This window comes from Podarcis melisellensis, assembly GCF_964234715.1.
Source record: "Podarcis melisellensis genome assembly, chromosome: 15".
NCBI classification, from domain to species: domain Eukaryota; kingdom Metazoa; phylum Chordata; class Lepidosauria; order Squamata; family Lacertidae; genus Podarcis; species Podarcis melisellensis.
In genome coordinates, this window is record NC_138532.1 from 35,099,629 (window position 1) to 35,118,360 (window position 18,732).

Consider the following 18,732-nt stretch of genomic DNA (forward strand, 5'->3'; position numbering starts at 1 on the left):
TCATCAAAAATCTGCATCTAACACTTGAGTTAATGTTGTATAGTATAACATATGTGAATCCTCATTGCATGTTGCAGAAACCTGGTGACTATCTCCACCTTACCCCCATCCTGAGTAAACATAAGGAAGGCTACCTTACAGTCGTCTGAATGCCACTCCCTACTAACAACCGACTTCTGTCATACTTGCCTAAGCAAAATAAATGTGAAGCAAAACACAGCTATCCTCTGCAATTCCCATGTATCCGAATTTTTGGATACAGTTCCACCACATGTGTAAAAACATGCACATATTAGTGGGAAATATCCATTAAAACGAATATATTAGTGAAAACTAACATGCATCCTTATTAGGGGAAATTGCTTGTCAAAATATGTATACTCTGCAAAATGTCTCATATAAATATACATGGAGAAATGCCCATTAAAGGTTACATACAACTTTGATTATGCTCAGAGTTACATCCATTGACATTAATGGACGTGACTAACTTTAATTTCAGTGGAACTACTCTGAGTACAACTTACTAGCAAGGACTCTACAGTGCTTTACATTCTCCCTGACACACGTCTTAAAATGCCAACAATTTTTTGGAAGGGCTTTATTTTTAATGTGAAAATATGGTGAACTGAAGACTAGGAAAAAAATGAGAACCCAAAAAGAAGCCAAATTGCAAAGATGAATGCATTTGAACTGCTGGGAAAGACTTAAATCAAGACTTTACCTCCAGTTCTTTCCCTCTTTCCTGACATCCCTTCTGTGCTCCCTCAGTTCTTTCAGTTGACAATTCAACAGAAGCAGGAATCCTTGTATAATGTGATACACAGATCCCCTTAACTTGAAGGTACTGGACCAATTAACACCTAGTTTAATCTCAATGAATTATGATCATTGTTACTAATTGTGGTGGTAGTAGAATTAGAATTTACAGTGGTACCTTGGTTTACGAACTTGATCCGTTCCAGAAGTTCATTCTTAAACCGAAGTGTTCTTAAACCAAGGTGTGCTTTCCCATAGCAGTGGGGGACTCAGTTTACAAATGGGACACACTAAACAGGAAGCAGAACATGTTCTCCTTCCAAGGCAAAGTTCACAAACCAAAACACCTATTTCCAAGTTTACAGAATCCTTAATCCAAGTTGTTCATGCACTAAGCTGTTCTTAAACCAAGGTACCACTGTGCTAGAATTATTTGTCACTTGTTGCCCAAAAGGTCTCCAAGTGACTTATTCTTAAAACCACAAATTTAAAGACATTTTACCATGGAGAAAAAGAAAAAGAAACACACACAAAACATGAACATTTTTAAAAACTACATACAAAACACACCCACATGCCATGACCTTGAACCTGTCAACAGTTGGGCAGCTGTGTTCTGCACTAGCTGAAGCTTCCAGATTATTTCCAAAGAGCAATAATAACCCAGTCTCAAGGTTTGGCTATTGACCAGCTATTCACAAAACCCAGTTTATTCAACCATCCCCAGCTGTTTCATGCCTCTCTCCAAACCCTCAGATTTGACTAAAAAAAGCCACCTTTTTCGAGCCTGTGGGCACATTCTGCCATAGGCAATGCCAGAAAATGACTGCTGTTTTTGGGGGTGGTTAATCACAAAAGGATTCCTGTGGAGGTCAACCGCTACCCCCACACAATGCCCCCCAATCAATTCCTGTTAAAGAAACTCTCAATCTCCTCTCCTCTCCTCTCCTCTTCTCTTCTCTACCAGCACAAATCCACTCCACCATTTATCTCCCCCTCTCTCCCACAGGAACATCACCCCAAAATGCACAGAAATAGATCCCGTCTCAGAATTACCTGCACTAAAACCCTCTCTTTGTTTCTCAGAATCTCTGCTGCCTCTTCTCTCTCTCTGGGCTGGCTAAGGAATCAAGATGTCCCCTCTCTGTTTACATAATCTCTCATGCCACCAGTGGGTGTTCAGGGTGCTTTCAAGTATTAGCTGTGCAATATATATATATGCATTCATATATATATATATGAATCAGAACACTAACAAGTCATTAGAAAGTGTGGGGCTGTGAGTGGCTGGTGTGGGTGGGTGCCATTGCAGGATTCCCATGCCATGCCCACAGCAGCTTCTGAATTTCCCAGATGCCCCCATTCGCCAAACAAACAAACAAACTTTAGCAACCTTTCATCTAACCACTGCACCACACTGTTCTATTCCATAAGCCAAGCAATAAGTATTGCACATGTCAACCACTAGGTGGTGCCCTCTGCAAACAATTAAGTCCCCCCCCCCAAAAAAAAAACCACGTTTCAAAACACCGGCATCCAGTGTCTCATGTCGCAGGTAGTTGGTGCCATAGGATTTAATGGGCAATAAAAGCTTGAGTGGTTTTTAAGCGCTGCTTGGAACTTCACAAAATGAATTAAGGCTTGCCTTCCCTGACAACAATAAATAATGTCCATTAGTGAGCTCTCACCAAAATTGGAGTGAGGTATACAAAATGCCCGTTTAAGAAAATGAGTGAAAATGGTCAGCACGTCCATTTTCAACATTCTTAAACTTCCTATACTTGTGGCAATTTTTATCAGAGGCATCTAAAATTTGGCATATCTGTGGATGCCATCAGTCAGATCATGCATGGCAAGTTTCAAGTTACTAGCTCAATAGTTGCCAACTTTTCATAAAATGTATATACTGCTTGACTGTAAAAGCGGCTTACCAAAAAGAATAAATCAATAAAATCATAAATAAAGCAGTTTAAAGCGGCTATTTAACACACTCAAATAGTAATTAAAACCAGTGATCGGCTAAAAACAGATTTAAAACACATGTGCACAGTAGGCTTGGCTAAATGGACATGTTTTGAGTAGGTGCTAAAAACAGTACAGTGAAGAAACCTGCGTGATGACAAAAAGCAAGGAATTCCAAAATGTGGGTGCTGCCACAGTAAAATAGCAACTTCTTACAAATGCAGAATGAATATTATTTGGTACCTGTAACACTGTAATTTCTGCAGACCAAAGCAATGGACATATATACAGTAAAACGATCTCACAAGTAGACTGGTCCTAAGTTGTTAAGGGCTTCATATACTAACAGTAACAAGAACTTTATAAGCTCTAATAATAATAATAATTTTTATTTATACCCCGCCCTCCCCAGCCAAGGCTGTGCTCAGGGCGGCTAACAAGCAATAATAAAAACAAGTTGAATGAATACCACTTAAAAACAAGATTAAAATACAACAGTTGAAATATTGAAACATTAAAATATTAAAATGCAGCCTCATCACAGGAGGAGAAAGGAAAAAGAAAGAAGAAAGAGGGGGAGGGAATCAAATTGGCTCCAAGCCAAAGGCCAGGCGGAACAACTCTGTCTTACAGGCCCTGCGGAAAGAAATCAGATCCTGCAGGGCCCTGGTCTCATGAGACAGAGCGTTCCACCAGGCCAGAGCCAGTGTTGAAAAGGCCCTGGCTCTGGTTGAAGCTAATCTAACTTCCTTAGGGCCTGGGACCACTAGGGTGTTGCTATTTATGGACCTTGAGGCTCTCCATGGGGCATAACGGGAGAGGCGGTTCCATAGGTACAAGGGTCCTAGGCTAGGGTTGGCCACTGTTTAAACAGGATGCTGGACTAGATGGGCACTGACCTGATCTGGCAAACTCTCTGGTTGATGGGACTGTGCAGGGGTCAAAAGGGGCCTGGGCTGGTAAAGAAGTTCATGAGGTATAGTGCAAAAAAATTAATAAGGGACAAAGATTCTCATAGATAACTGGCATGGGCATGTGCAGAGTACACCTGCCTTGCCATTAGGGAACTTCTGTATCTAATACGACAATTCCACAATACAACGGTATTCTTAGACTTAAGACACAAACTCACAAACCTCCAGCTCAGTATTCACACACTTGTCAGAGCCCATCAGGTCCATCCATCTCATTAAAGAAGGTAAAAAGTATGGTTTCCATATTTACACTTGCTTTACTTCCTTATGTTGGGACGCAGGTGGCGCTGTGGGTTAAAGCCTCAGCGCCTAGGACTTGCCAATCGAAAGGTCGGCGGTTCGAATCCCTGCGGCGGGGTGCGCTCCCGCTGCTCGGTCCCAGCGCCTGCCAACCTAGCAGTTCGAAAGCACCTCCGGGTGCAAGTAGATAAATAGGGACCGCTTACCAGCGGGAAGGTAAATGGCGTTTCCGTGTGCGGCTCTGGCTCGCCAGAGCAGCGATGTCACGCTGGCCACATGACCCGGAAGTGTCTTCGGACAGCGCTGGCCCCTGGCCTCTTAAGTGAGATGGGCGCACAACCCCAGAGTCTGTCAAGACTGGCCCGTACGGGCAGGGGTACCTTTACCTTTACTACTTCCTTATTCCCTCCTTCATGGTGCCGTGGCACTTGAGCACTAAGAAATGTTGATGATATATTGATATTCCTTGACTTTATTTTGTTTACATTCAGAAGGATTTGGGTTGAGACCCACAGAAACTTTCTAACCTCATTCAAGGAGCCAAGGAAAGCCACCGGTTTGGGAAGCCTTGACATCAAACTTTGAGGTTTATAATGACTGAATCTGTCCTTGGTTTGGGTTGGGTTCCTTTGCACCCGTCACCTTAGCTAAAGGGGAAGCTATGTACTGTTTAAATACACCCAGCTCACTACAGTGGACAATTCAATGACCTGGGTGCAGTGTGTTGTATCTTTAAGCCAGCTTTAGAGCAGACAGCTCATCAACTAGATGACTGACCTTTGTCAACTGGATCGCCTGAGCACCTTGGCTGTGCCGCAATTTGTTCCCAGGTGAGAGCGATCAGTTCTGCCCTAGTTCACTCTCAGCTGGGTCGATTTGTGCCCATGCTATACTTCTTCAGAGTGTAAGGAGGGGATCTAATGAGTGAATTATTATCTTTACAAAGCAATCTCCATCACGTAGAACATTGGAATGTCAGGGGGAATGGGTCTCTCTTAGTCTTCTTGGAGATGTGGCAGTTTTATAATTTTTATTAATGACATCTTGAAGCAATTTCACAATGAGAGAGAAGGAAAGAAATAGAGAGAGAGAGCAATTGCATATGCAAAAATCTTTCAAAAGCTAACACAGATACCTAAAGGTAAAAGGTAAAAGTACCCCTGCCCGTACGGGCCAGTCTTGACAGACTCTGGGGTTGTGCGCCCATCTCACTTAAGAGGCCAGGGGCCAGCGCTGTCCGGAGACACTTCCGGGTCACGTGGCCAGCGTGACATCGCTGCTCTGGCGAGCCAGAGCCACACACGGAAACGGCGTTTACCTTCCCGCTGGTAAGCGGTCCCTATTTATCTACTTGCACCCGGAGGTGCTTTCGAACTGCTAGGTTGGCAGGCGCTGGGACCGAGCAGCAGGAGCGCACCCCTCCGCAGGGATTCGAACTGCCGACCTTTCGATCGGCAAGTCCTAGGCGCTGAGGCTTTAACCCACAGCGCCACCTGCGTCCCCTAACACAGATACCTACTAGGTGGCAAATCTTCACTGAGGAATCTTGTTGAAATAAGAAAGCCCCCCACCAGTGGCATTGATAGTCTTATACTCCATGAGCTTAAGGGATGGTGGCAGGTGGGAGTACTAGGCAGGGACATAGCGTGGGTTGTGTGAGCCCCGGGCATGCAGTTTTTGAGAGGGCACAAAGTAGGTGCTCACACGTGTCCCCAGTAGAGCTGGTGTTCCTCTCCACCCACCAAGGGCCACACCAACTAGCTGGGCTCCCCCCTGTGTGGGCAGGCAGGCAGGCAGCTCAGCATGGCCCCGCTTTGCTCTGGTACGGGTGGGGTTGCTCTAGCAGTGGCGGCAAGGGCTAGGATGGCACCCACTTGGGCAGTGCATACGCTTTTGTGCCCACCCTGGGCACCGGTAACTGACACTACGCTGCTGGTACCAGGGAAAGCTGCTGAGAAAGAGTACACCACCCTTTGAACTGGACCCTAAACTAAACTTTCATTCGGTGAAGTTTGGTTTTGAGACTCGGCACCATTTGACACGGGAGAAGGCACTTAGAGACCCTGCTGAGCCCTTAAGCTTATGGGCTGCTCTGCTAGCAAGAAAGATAACACAGGTAGTTATAAATAGAACAAAACTACTGCTAAAAAGTTCAAGAGAGAGATCATCCTTCTAGTTTTTGTATTACTTCAGCCAGTATTAAGGGGAACAAGCATTCTTCCCATGCATGCTATTATAGAGATCTCAGAGAATCCAAATCATCTTCAACACAAATGGAACTTTCTGCCTCTCATCTTTAAGCGCCCCTAGGAAGCAAATGTTTTCAGCTTAGCTGAAAGACTGGGACATCACCAGAAAGCTATGATTGCAACAAAAACTGTGCTAGGGGAAAAATGTGTTGGGAATTCCCACGAGAAGCTGATTGTCTAACAGGTGAAGAAAAACAGACTATTAGCAAAAAGCTCTAGCGACATTATGCAAAAAACAAAAAAACTGCACAGATACTTCATGCAACTCAAGCAGGGGTGGGGATGGGGACAAGGCAGAAACCAATGTGCTGAATTCACACTCACAGTTTTTATAACACAGCTATCAGAGAGAGCATCTATTATGCCTCTTTCCACTACGGAAACTCTTTCATTCAGAAAGATACATTTCCGTTCATAACCAAGTCTACAAGTCGAGCCCATCTACAAGTTCAGAAGAAGGATGCGCCACTGCGAACCCTGAACTGGGCATCAGAATATGTGTGTGTGTGTGTGTGTGTGTGTGTGTGTGTGTAACAGGTGTCCCTTAAAGAGAACCCATTCATACCCAAAACTCTCTGTAAGATTAACCAGAATGGAGGAAGTCAGGTCTGAAGCATTGTCTTCACATCTACACACCTGCCCTGTCTGAAAGTAAAAATTCAGAAGGGACTGGTCATGCGCAGCTCTCATGTCCCACCTCACTGGATTGTTGTCTAATACCAATAAACAAATTGTGTAAAACAGGGGTGGGGAAACCTGTGGCCATCCAGATGTTGCAGAACTACAATTCCCAATAGCTACAGCCCACATGGGCAAAGGCTGGGAGGTGATGGGCGCTAGAGTTCAGCATTATTTGGACAGTTACAAGTAAATAATGCATCAGGGAGGTCAGTTTTCTTAGTGCAGAAAATATTGATCTGATGTGTAGAGATCTTTCCTATTTTAATTAATTCAAGAGGGTTTTGGAAGGTTCTCCATATGAAAGAAACAAGCAGAAGGTCCATGATGTTTGGGTTATTCCTTCAGAGAAGCAGAGTACAACTGGTTTAAACTGGTTCTCTTATCTTTTTCTGTCAAGGTCATGCTGACTATAAAAGTAAGGCCAGAAGGAGCCTGGGTTTCACTTTCTCTTTCTATCTCTTTTCATTCTGCTGTGGTGTTCTGTACGTAATATGTTAAGGTGTTAAGGTTTAGACTTATTATAAGTTATTGTAAGTCTAAGTTAAGTCTGCTGCAATTGGATTTCTTATGGACAGTGCCAATCCTGAATGTATGGGATTTGTGACCATTATGCTCATTTGCCTTCAGTAGCAGTAAAGCTCTGCTGGATGAAATACAATTGCCTCTGGTCTATTTTTGGGAATCCTGCAATGTGTTTTAAATTTTTATTCTGCTAACTATACAATGGAGTCTGCTCTGAATCAATATTGAGTAGAACTCCATGACAGTACCATACTGTAATGGCACGATGATATTGGCAGTTTCCTTTTCAATTTCTTTCTTAATGATCCTTAGCATGAAAGCTGCCTTTTTCACGGCTATGGCACACTGGGTTTACATCTTACTTGAGCTGTCAACTGTGACCCCAAAGCTTTGCTCCTGGCTCTCACCTCCAGTTCAGACCCCATGAGTGCATATATGAAATTAAGAGGGTTGGGGGTTTTTTGTTCCAACATGTATCCTCTTGCAGCTTCCCAGTTTGTTGATCTGAGAAAGGCCAGTGGGAGGAGTTACCTTATACCATCTTCAATTGGACTTCAATAGATGCATGGGAAGATGGAATCAAGTCCCTGTGATCAGCAATCTCACAATTATTATTCTTTTAAAAAGTTAATATTTTAAATTTTCAGACACACTACTGAAGTAACCATTTTCTGGCCCATCCCATGCATATCTTTCAACTCACAATTTGCAAGGTCATAAGGATTTAATTTTTAAAAACAGAGCACCATGATTCTCCAACTTGTTGGTGAATCATCCTTACCGTCCAACTCTTCCACTGAGATGTTGGCCAACTGCTCACTGTCACTGCCAGCTGAGAGTGACCGGTTCAGATAGTTCCCCTTGTACAACAGCCCAGCCGTGACATGGTGGAATGGCATCTTCTCCCTAATGGGAGAGAGAAGAAACTATGTGAGATCTCCTTTGAATAGCGGTCCAGTCTTCTTCTGGAAACAAAGCAACAACTAATTCTGGAATGCGTAATAAAACAAAGGGTGAATTAATTTGACTGAATAATAGGGAACTTGAAGAGTTAAGGTGGTTGAACACCACTGCAATGCTTTTTATGTTCTGAAATATTGTGTCCTCTCTTTCCCAAGGGGACCTCTAAGACAGCTTACGGAAATGTGAACACCAAATATTAAATATGTAACACACAGCATCAAAGATCCCCACTGCATCCGCATCAGAAATACTGCTTTACATATGGATAACTTCAAGCCATATCCTTCCACATCCCAGGCTTAACTTATCCCCAAAATCTTTCATATAGAACCAAATATGTATTGCTTGTCAAATGGTGAGGAGCAATAGATGCAAATGGGCTTTTGTCAGGGGCTGGGCAAAGGAGGAATGGTGGAGACAGCCTCCTTATCCTGACCCTTCCAGGGAGGAGGAAGAGGAAGACCATATAGATTTGCAACAGGGGTTTGAGGGAGACAGCAGCTCATAGACAGATGAGAGGGGAAGTTGGGAAATCCAGAGCAGCACCTTGCTGACACATTGTCATTAGAAAGCATTCCAGACCTTCCATCTCCCAGAACTTGGCGAGCCTTAAAAGTAGGAGAGCAAAGAGCTCAAAGACAGAGGACGCGTAGCAGTACCCATAGAGGAGACAATAAGAATGAGGAATAAGGAAGTGGGAGAGACTGGGGGTGCAGATTCACTTGGGACAACACCATTATCCAAGAGGCTGGGCCCTATAGCCTCTCTGTGTAAAGATTTAAATACAAAAGAGCTATAAGAAACTTTTCCTTGTCTTTGTACTTTCCTGGGCAAACCAGCCGGGAGCCACTGACAGCATCCTGACAGCGTTTATTGGGAGGGTGTTCCATAACTGTTGTGACATAGCCAAAATGGCATTGGCTTTTGTGCCCACCCACCTCATCAGTGACTCACAAAATGCGAGAACATAAGAACAGCCCACTGAATCAGGCCAATGGCCCAACTTGGCCAGCATCCTGTTCTCACAGGGGCCAATGAGATGTCTTTGGGAACCTGAGCAGAAGAGCACTCTGCCTGCCTGTCACTCCCAGCAACTGGCATTCAGAGGCATACAGACCCTAACATTGGAGGTGGAATATAGCCATTGTGGCTAGCAGTCATCCACAGCCTTCTTCTCCGTGATTTTGTCAAACCGCTGGAGAATCACAGTACCAGTTGGGGCTGCAGAGACCAGGAACTCCCATGTCATCAGCACCACCAAAGTGACCTCTCTGGGGTACAAGCCTGGGCAGTTTGTATAGAGGTCTTGGGTTGTCCAGACAACAAGACCCTCTCTCAGTCTCACTGATGTGCTCCAAACAAAAGCATAGCAATACATTTGGCACCAGCTTGGCTGCCACAGTTGCTGGAAAGAGGAGTACAAGATGCCATCCAACCATCTTAGACACTCTGAATTTGTTCAGGGTTTACTCCTTAGACTTTTCTTCTCTCAAAGATGTCTCACAAGGTATATTACTGCACTGAATATATACAGTGGCACCTCGGGTTAAGTACTTAACTCGTTCCGGAGGTCCATACTTAACCTGAAACTGTACTTAACCTGAAGCACCACTTTAGCTAATGGGGCCTCCTGCTGCTGCCGCGCTGCCGGAGCACAATTTCTGTTCTCATCCTGAAGCAAAGTTCTTAACCTGAAGCACTATTTCTGGGTTAGCGGAGTCTGTGTAACCTGAAGCGTATGTAACCCGAGGTACCACTGTATTGCAGATGGAAACCTATTTAAATAAATCTTAAGCTTTAACCTCAAGGCTGGATTACTGCAATGTGCTCTATGCAGGGCTGCTCTTGGGTCTGGTCTGGAAGTTCCATCTGGTGCAGAACGTAGACTGCTGATGAAGGCATCTGGAGAAGCAGTAGTGACACCATTGTTAATGCAGCTGCACTGCCGGCCCATCTACTACCAAGCCAGGTTCAAGGTCCTTGCATTAATTTTACAAAGCCCTGAACAACTGAGGTCCATGGTACCTCAAGGACTACCAGAGCCTCTATATTCCAGCTTAGTCACTGAGATCATCTGTAGGACTGTTGTTGGTCATCCCTTGAGCTGGCAAGGCTTTAGCATTATGAGCCCAATATTTTTGGAACGCTCTGCTAATAGAGATTCATTAAGTGCCTTCTGCTTTAACTTTTAAATGACTGCTGAAGACTTTTCTGTTCATAACTATGCAAGCAATTAAGAATACATCTTTCCACAGTAGTTAGCCGATTTCTGATTTTAACTTTTTAAATATGGTTTTGAATGGATGGTTTTGCATACAGTTGTTGTGAACCATTCTGATATTTTCTTATTAGGGGTTTGTTTCTTTGTTTGTATGTGTGAGTACACACACATAAACTACACACACACAAACACACATATATGCATAAAACATTTGATTCCAGTAGAAGTGCCCGTTTATTTTCATTTACACATTACGAAAACTGCAGCAGTTTTCTTTGCTATCAGATCCTACTCCCGTTTCCTGCCACAGAGAGTTAAAGGCCACTTTGCATCCTAATCTATCAAAACTGCACTTCCAAAGCACCAACTTACTCATCAAACGTCCTATAGAAAAGAAAAATCGATGCACCTTTTGCCAAGTCTGAAATACCGGATAGCTTTTGGCTTGCTTGTTTTCCTACTGGACAGAGTGTTCCAAAATTGTCCCATCTTATCAGCAATTGTCCCATACCGAGCATGTAGATGTAAATTACATCAGTATCTTTCCCCCCTGAACTTGTTGCAGAAAAACATTACAGTGAAGGGTTTTATTAATGCCAGTTTATTAAGTTATGATATGGCTTGAAACCAAACGCTTAAAATTCAAGACGCTCATGTATACTGCATTGGAGATCTGATTCAAAGGAACAACTAAAATCAACCCCCCAAAATCCATTGCCTTCCTTCTTAGTATCTAGGACCCCTTGGGTTACTAGCTGCGATAAGGAACCACAACCCAAAGTCTCAAGATCATCAGTTTCAAAAGTTTTGGGTCCAGGCTAAAGAGAAATGATATGTGCATTAGCCTACTCAAGAGTAAGACATCCCCAATAACTCCTGCACTGCCAGTTGTTGTTGTTGCAGACCCATAGTATAAGAGGTCTCCTTCTTAAGCCTTCTAGTTGCTACAGACAACAAGGGTATCTCTCTCCTCAGTGCTTTGCCTTGCTGTGTCTTGCCTGAACTCCCTATGATATCAACAGCAGAGTGTTGGCCGACTTTGTCTCTGGAACATGTTTGGATCTAGACTGATTCTTCATCCTTGACCTTGGTTTAATTGGACTCTGCTGCACATGCCACCCAGCCCTCATTGTTTGAAGAAAGGCATATATTTTCTGTAACCCGCCCCCGCCCACACTTCCCCCACCACTACACCTCATCAGCCCCCATGAAGAGCAACATAGTCCTAGACCTCATGGAGGGTACTGAGGGAAGGAGGTCATAGCCCCCACAAGGCAGCCTTATAAAGGTGTGGCCTCACCCCATCATCCTACACCAGGACACAGCATATTCTGAATCCACATACCCCACTGCATCCCAATGGTGGGGGCAACCTTCCTCCATTTGAAGGAGCACAATCCTCACAAGACTAATTCCTTGTTTGAAACACATTCGTGGAAAGTGGTTCTGAACCTTGCAACCTGCCTGGGCTGATCTTCCCAGATCCCTTTTGAAAGTGACATTTGAAGACCTTCTAATCGAGTTAATGCACATCTTATCAAGCTTCTGTTGCTGTCGTGGGAATGTTGGGGGTGACCCTGGTTCAAGCGAGGGCCCAATTTGCACGCAGAGAAGTTCCTTGCTAACCCAAGGTCATCTCTCTCGTCCCCAGAAAACTCCATCAGCAAATGCAGAACCTCAAAGTCACTTCAATGCTCTTGCAAACTAACACTTTGCCAAGCACACACACACCACTGCAGCATGATGCCAGCTTCCCAATTTGCTAGCTGCCAGAAGAATGGTGGTTGAACTCCAATGCGATTGGTGACATGCCAGAAGCTGGACCTCAGGGGGCACACAACCCTCCATCAGGGTGTGAGGTGAATGTGACAGCATCGAGAAATAAAGTGAACAGCGATCCTGAATTCACCTTTGGTCTGATTCTATCCAAAGTGGATGAGCAGGTGTTGGAAGCGGGAGACACAAATACAGTGGTACATACGCTTCAGGTTACATACACTTCTGGTGACAGACCCTGCTAACCCAGAAATAGTACCTCAGGTTAAGAACTTTGCTTCAGGATGAGAACAGAAATCGTCTCTGGCGGCACGGTGGAAGCAGGAGGCCCCATTAGCTAAAATGGTGCTTCAGGTTAAGAACAGTTTCAGGTTAAGAATGGACCTCCGGAATGAATTAAGTACTTAACCCGAGGTACCACTGTACTGGTGTAAGGTTGGCAGGAGCATTCTACGAAGGAAATGCCACAAAGCGGAAAAGAAGCATCAGGACCCTGATCAGATTGCCCTCCTAACGCCGTTACTTTCAAGGGCTAAACTAGACCAGAGGACAACTGTGTCCTTGCATCTTAGTGACTGCTGAAGTGTGCATGTTGCCAACCTAGGTTCTGGAATCCCCATGCGCCTAGACTCTTGGTGTTCAGGTTACTGGGAGGGAGAGGTGACAAATTGTGCAGAACATTAGGGGGATGATGACACAGGCATGATGGTGTGATGGCGCATGATGTGTGAAGTCAGGACATCAGAAGGAGCCAGGGGGCGGAGCTGAATGCACCAGTAGAGTGGCTTCAATGGTCAACGGCTCTTCCTCTTTCACACCCAGCCTCCTCCTCCTCCTGCTTCTGCCATTGGCTGGGGACTGCTTCCTCTTACATGGCATCAGCAGGAGGAGAAGCCACTGAACCCCCACTGTGCTTCACTCGGCTCCACAATTGGCCTCCTCTTTCTCCTCCCACTGCAACCACTGGCTAGAGGCTTTCCCTTCATGGTAGCAGGAGGAGGAGCCAGCCACTGAAACCATGCCATACTCAGCTTCCTCCACCACCTGGCCATTCTGAACATTGGGGGGGGGGGTCATATGGGGGGCCAAAAGAGCTGGGCCGCTAGGAGCTGGTGCCTATGCTGGGAGTTTAGGATTGGAGTTGTAAGTGACCAGTGCACTCTTCTGAGGTTCTGGGGGAGGCTCAGAGAGAGTGCAGGCTGCTGCTACATTCTGAGTAAACCACAAAGGTGAATGGAGGCATTCTGGGGCAATGAAAAGTAATTGTGTGAGTGCATCCCAGGTTCCCCTCTGTCTGGGGACCCGCTGGCAGCATTGCAGGGCTGCTGTGTTGCAGCTGGGCAATGAAGAGGACTTGAGAGGCTGTCTTGGGCTTCACCTCCTTTGAGCCCCATGGTTCTAAGGGCCAGGGCCCAACTGTCTTCAGTTCAACGGACACCTTTCTGGGTTAGTCAGAGTGCAAGTGAAAAGTTTTGCAAATGATGTATTTGTGTGCCAGAGAGAGAGAGAGAATCAACAGGATTAGAATAGGCATGGAAAGCTAGTTTGGATTTGATATCCCGATTTATCACTACCCGAAGGAGTTTAACACTTTCCTCCCCAACTAAAATCCTGGGAAGATAGTTTAACACTTTCCTCCCTAGCTAAAATCCTAAGGGAAATCTCCATGGCCATTCATTTCCTCCCAATGCAAATATCAGTTTTAGAGAAGGAATTCTCTCGGGCAGGGCAGCAACACGGGAGGAAACAGTTAAATTCACCTTCCTTGCCCATTTTATGTCAATTAATTATTATTATTTTTTATTCCAACCGTTTATATACCCATTATCACCATGGTCTCTAAGCCACGTACAGCAAGGTTAAAAGATACAGACAAGATCAATTCTGTGAGAACTAACCATAACACTGCAAAACTTGCTTAAAATGCTTGCTGAAATATATCACCTGACACCAGAAGTTTGTCCAAAACTATTCCCAGGTATTGGAAGGTTTCTAAAAAAAAAATATGCCCCAGTATATAGCAAATCCAGACCCTTCTTCTGAGCAGCAATATCTCATCCTCACATGGAGACTCCTCAGCCATCTATCTAGCTGGCCCTGCACATGAAACAGGTATCATTTCAGAGAAATCTACTTTGAAAGTATTCACATTGAATTTTGGCTTTTGCCACCAGACCTCAACATTTTCCCATGTCATTGCCACCAATATCTACCATGGCCACCAACTTCTTGCCTTGGCTGACATATAGCCCCACACAATACAGACTGGCATAATACAGTGGTACCTCGGTTTTCTTGGAACCCAAACACTTGGAACCTGGAAATGAGTGTTCCGGCTTTTGAACTTTGCCTCGGAAGCTGAGCGTGCTCCTAGGCAACGCCACCTGTGTGGCCACAATTCAGCCTCCACTGCCAGGGGAAGAAGGCGCCGGCCACAGGAGGCCTAGCAGGCCATGCCATGGCCCCCATCCCACCCCCAAAATTGTGGAAGAGGTGCCGGCTGCAGGAGGCCCAGCAGGCCACACCGCAGTCCCAAACCCTGACAAGGAACACTTGCCCAACCAAGAGTGAACTCCAGCGATGAACCTGCTAGGAAAACAAAGTGAGCTTGGGCCGAAGAGCACCAGCCCATGCCCCATCCCCTAGCCCCATTACCTGGCAAGATAGCCAGGTAAGCCCACCCACCAGCTGGAAGGCAGGTAAGCCCACCCTCTGTAGGTCGCAGTGGTGTAAAAAAAAAAGCAAGGGAAGGAATGGCAGGAGAGGAGTCACCAATTTTGAATCTGGAAGAGGACCCCGACCCCCCATCCAAATAATGGCTATCATCAGTGCAGGTAAGAAAAAAAAAATCACATTTTCATTTTTTAAAAAATCATCAATACTGTTGTATTGATTTTACAGTACAGTACATTGTTTATTGCTTTCATTTTATGGATCAATGGTCTTGTTAGATAGTAAAATTCATGTTAAATGTCTGTTTTAGGGGTTGATTTTCATCTTCTGGAACAGAACAAAGCAGAAAAACAGAAAAAGCAAGGGGGAGAGACTGTTTATAAGATTTGTTACATTTGACATAGTAAAAAGAAAACCTTAAATTTTATTGTCCCTTGTTACAGAAAAGCCTGTCCCTTGTTACAGAAAAGTCCATTTTTTTCAGCAAAACATTCATAATTCTGACCCAACTCATATTAGAAAGAACATTTCAAGTATGACAAACTTCTTACACACATTCTATGCCCTAGAGAGGAAAAAAGTTTTGTAATGTGCTGAGTTTGTCTAATTATTACACTTATAAAGTTGCTTCTGTGTTCACCCTTACGTGTACTTCTATTGTTTAAACCCAGAATGGAAGTTGGATAGCTTGCTCTGCAAATCTGATAAAAAGGACAAAGCATGGCTTTTGAGTCACCACTTTCTGACTGCAGCGCCTTCACTGAAGACAATTAGCTGCTACTCCATTACTCCAAAGTGAAGTGAATTTAGGGTGGCTTTGCTCAAGGGCAGGTACAGGGGAAGAGGCAGGGAGACACAATTTATTTTGCAGCAATCTCTGAAATTCTGAATGGGTGAATTCACCGCAAGCATGTTAGACCTACAGAACAAACAAACTCAGAAAATCAATGTGAGCATTGTTGAAAGTTCCCAAAGGAAGGAAGTCAAAGCTTGAGTGATGGGGCCAGGGTGGGGGTGGGGAAGGCCTGGGAGGGAGCAAAAGATTTCACAAAACCACACAGTCTCCATTCAATACTTTCCCTGGTCATACTATTAATTTCCCCCTGTTGCTCTTCTTTCTCTCTCTCTCTCTCTCTCTCTCTCTCTCTCTCTCTCTCTCTCTCTCTCTCTCTCTCTCTCTCTCCCTTCCTTCCTTTCCAAGACCCTTTGATGCCTCTTTTTTTTTTTTTTTGCCAAGATGAAACTTTACTTCCTTCTCCTGCTCACACTCTCACAGCACCATCTTAAAAGCCAAATCAGAGTGAGGGCAAAAGCGAGAACAGAGTGAGGGCAGCAAAGCATTTCTCCCTGACAGTCAGAATAGGAATGGAAGGATCCATGGCTGGGAGGGAATCAACAGCATAAAGACTCCTACCCACCCCCAGCTTCAGCAAAAGCACAATACAAAACAAAACCTACACACTGAATACTTGCACGCTGGGAAGAAGACTAGGCTAAACATTTTCTCTCTGCTAGAATGTTCAGCAAGCTTTTTGTGTACGGAGGGGCATCCTGTCATTGGAGCCCCAACATGCAATTTGAAGTTAGTCATGCAGGGACTGGTTGTCCGCCTCAGTGAGAACTAGGCCTCAGACGTTTATGGGTATAAATAAATTACATTCAAGGGACTGTCTCCAGCTTTGTGATCAAAGGAACACAGGAAACTGTTGTTGTTTAGTCGTTTAGTCGTGTTCGACTCTTCGTGACCCCATGGACCAGAGCACGCCAGGCACTCTTGTCTTCCACTGCCTCCCGCAGTTTGGTCAGACTAATGTTTGTAGCTTCGAGAACACTATCCAACCATCTTGTCCTCTGTCGTCCCCTTCTCCTTGTGCCCTCCATCTTTCCCAACATCAGGGTCTTTTCCAGGGAGTCTTCTCTTCTCATGAGGTGGCCAAAGTATTGGAACCTCAGCTTCACGATCTGTCCTTCCAGTGAGCACTCAGGGCTGATTTCCTTAAGAATGGATACATTTGATCTTCTTGCAGTCCATGGGACTCTCAAGAGTCTCCTCCAGCACCATAATTCAAAAGCATCAATTCTTTGGCGATCAGCCTTCTTTATGTTCCAGCTCTCACTTCCATACATCACTACTGGGAAAACCATGGCTTTATCTATACGGACCTCTTTTGGCAAGGTGATGTCTCTGCTTTTAAGATGCTGTCTAGGTTTGCCATCACCTTTCTCCCAAGGAGCAGGCGTCTTTTCATTTTGTGACGGCTGTCACCATCTGCAGTGATCGTGGAGCCCAAGAAAGTAAAATCTCTCGCTGAATCTGTTGTATACTGAGTCAAATCATTAGATCCATCTAGCTCAGGATTGCTGACCCTAACTGACAGTGGCTCTCCAAGATCTTCCCAGCCCCGCCTGGAGAAAGCAGGGGTTGAACCTACAAGGCAGGTGTTCTGTCTCTGAGCTACAATTCTTCCCCATTCAGCTCCCCTGTTGAATGCTGAACCCTTCAACAGCACAAGAATCCCCATCCCACCCAAAATGAATCCACCAAAAGCACTAATATTCAACTAACATCTTTTCTCCTTTCTTGCAGTAGCATTTCAATCCTTTAATCTCTTTTTTTCAAAAGCAGGATGCACTTAATGAAAAGCAATCATGTCAAACAGCGCATTTTCCAGCATACCCCCTTTTGTATATATGCCAATAATCTCATTACGTAAGATTTCTGTGCTTTCTCCGCAAGACGAAAGTCAAAAGTTGTGAGCGACACCAATTCTCATCAGAAGTCAGCTGTCAGCAAAATACCCATTTCCCCTGGCAATGGTGCAACTGCCTCTATCCCCTGTCAAAATGCAAGATCATTTATATTGTGACTAATGCACTCGTAAGTTGACTTTCACTGTGATCCAAAACTATTTGGCAAAGGAACGTATGTGAAAGTGGAGGAGAAGAGATTATAGAATTGTAGAGTTGGAAGGGACCCGAGGGTCATCTAGTCCAATGCCCTGCAATGCAGGAAGATCAAAAGATACATCATATTTCCAACTAAATAGAAGGCAAAACCCATCCATAGGTTGTTAGCCTGGTGAACAGATTTTATTTTTCCTCCTTTAAGAATGCAAATCATTTGCTTGACTTAAAACACTGTTCGTGGACCATTCCTATGTACACACACAAACTGGACACTGGGCAGTTGTTGTTTTCTAGGTAAAGGTAAAGGGGCCCCTGACCATTAGGTCCAGTCGTGACTGACTCTGGGGTTGCAGCGCTCATCTCGCTTTACTGGCTGAGGGAGCCGGTGTACAGCTTCCGGGTCATGTGGCCAGCATGGCGAAGCCACTTCTGGCAAACCAGAGCAGCGCACGGAAACGCGGTTTACCTTTCCGCCGGAGCGGTACCTATTTATCTACTTGCACTTTGACGTGCTTTTGAACTGCTAGGTTGGCAGGAGCTGGGACTGAGCAATGGGAGCTCACCCCGTCACGGGTATTCGAACCACCGACCTTCTGATTGGCAAGTCCCAGGCTGTGTGGTTTAACCCACAGCGCCACCCGCATCCCATGTTGTTTTCTGGTTACTTGCAAATGAGAAGAAACATGAGTGTTATTAAGGCATTTAATTCCATGTCAGTGGCTAACCACTGTATTTTCATCAGCCTTTAAAAGAAGGAGGAGGGTAAGGAAGAAAGGGTTTAACCTGGAAAGGCAATGGACGTAAG

At 44.9% G+C, this 18,732-nt stretch overlaps 1 protein-coding gene across 4 annotated transcripts in view; it reads right to left on the minus strand.

Moving 5' to 3' along the window:
- The window catches only part of CALN1 (calneuron 1), a 138,070-nt gene that overhangs the window by 60,304 nt on the left and 59,034 nt on the right, over positions 1-18,732 (minus strand). For all 4 annotated transcript variants that reach the window (XM_081890675.1, XM_081890676.1, XM_081890677.1 and 1 more), the window contains one exon: positions 8,169-8,293. In XM_081890675.1, coding sequence (XP_081746801.1) covers positions 8,169-8,293 — 125 coding nt within the window. The remainder of the gene's footprint in view (positions 1-8,168; positions 8,294-18,732) is intronic.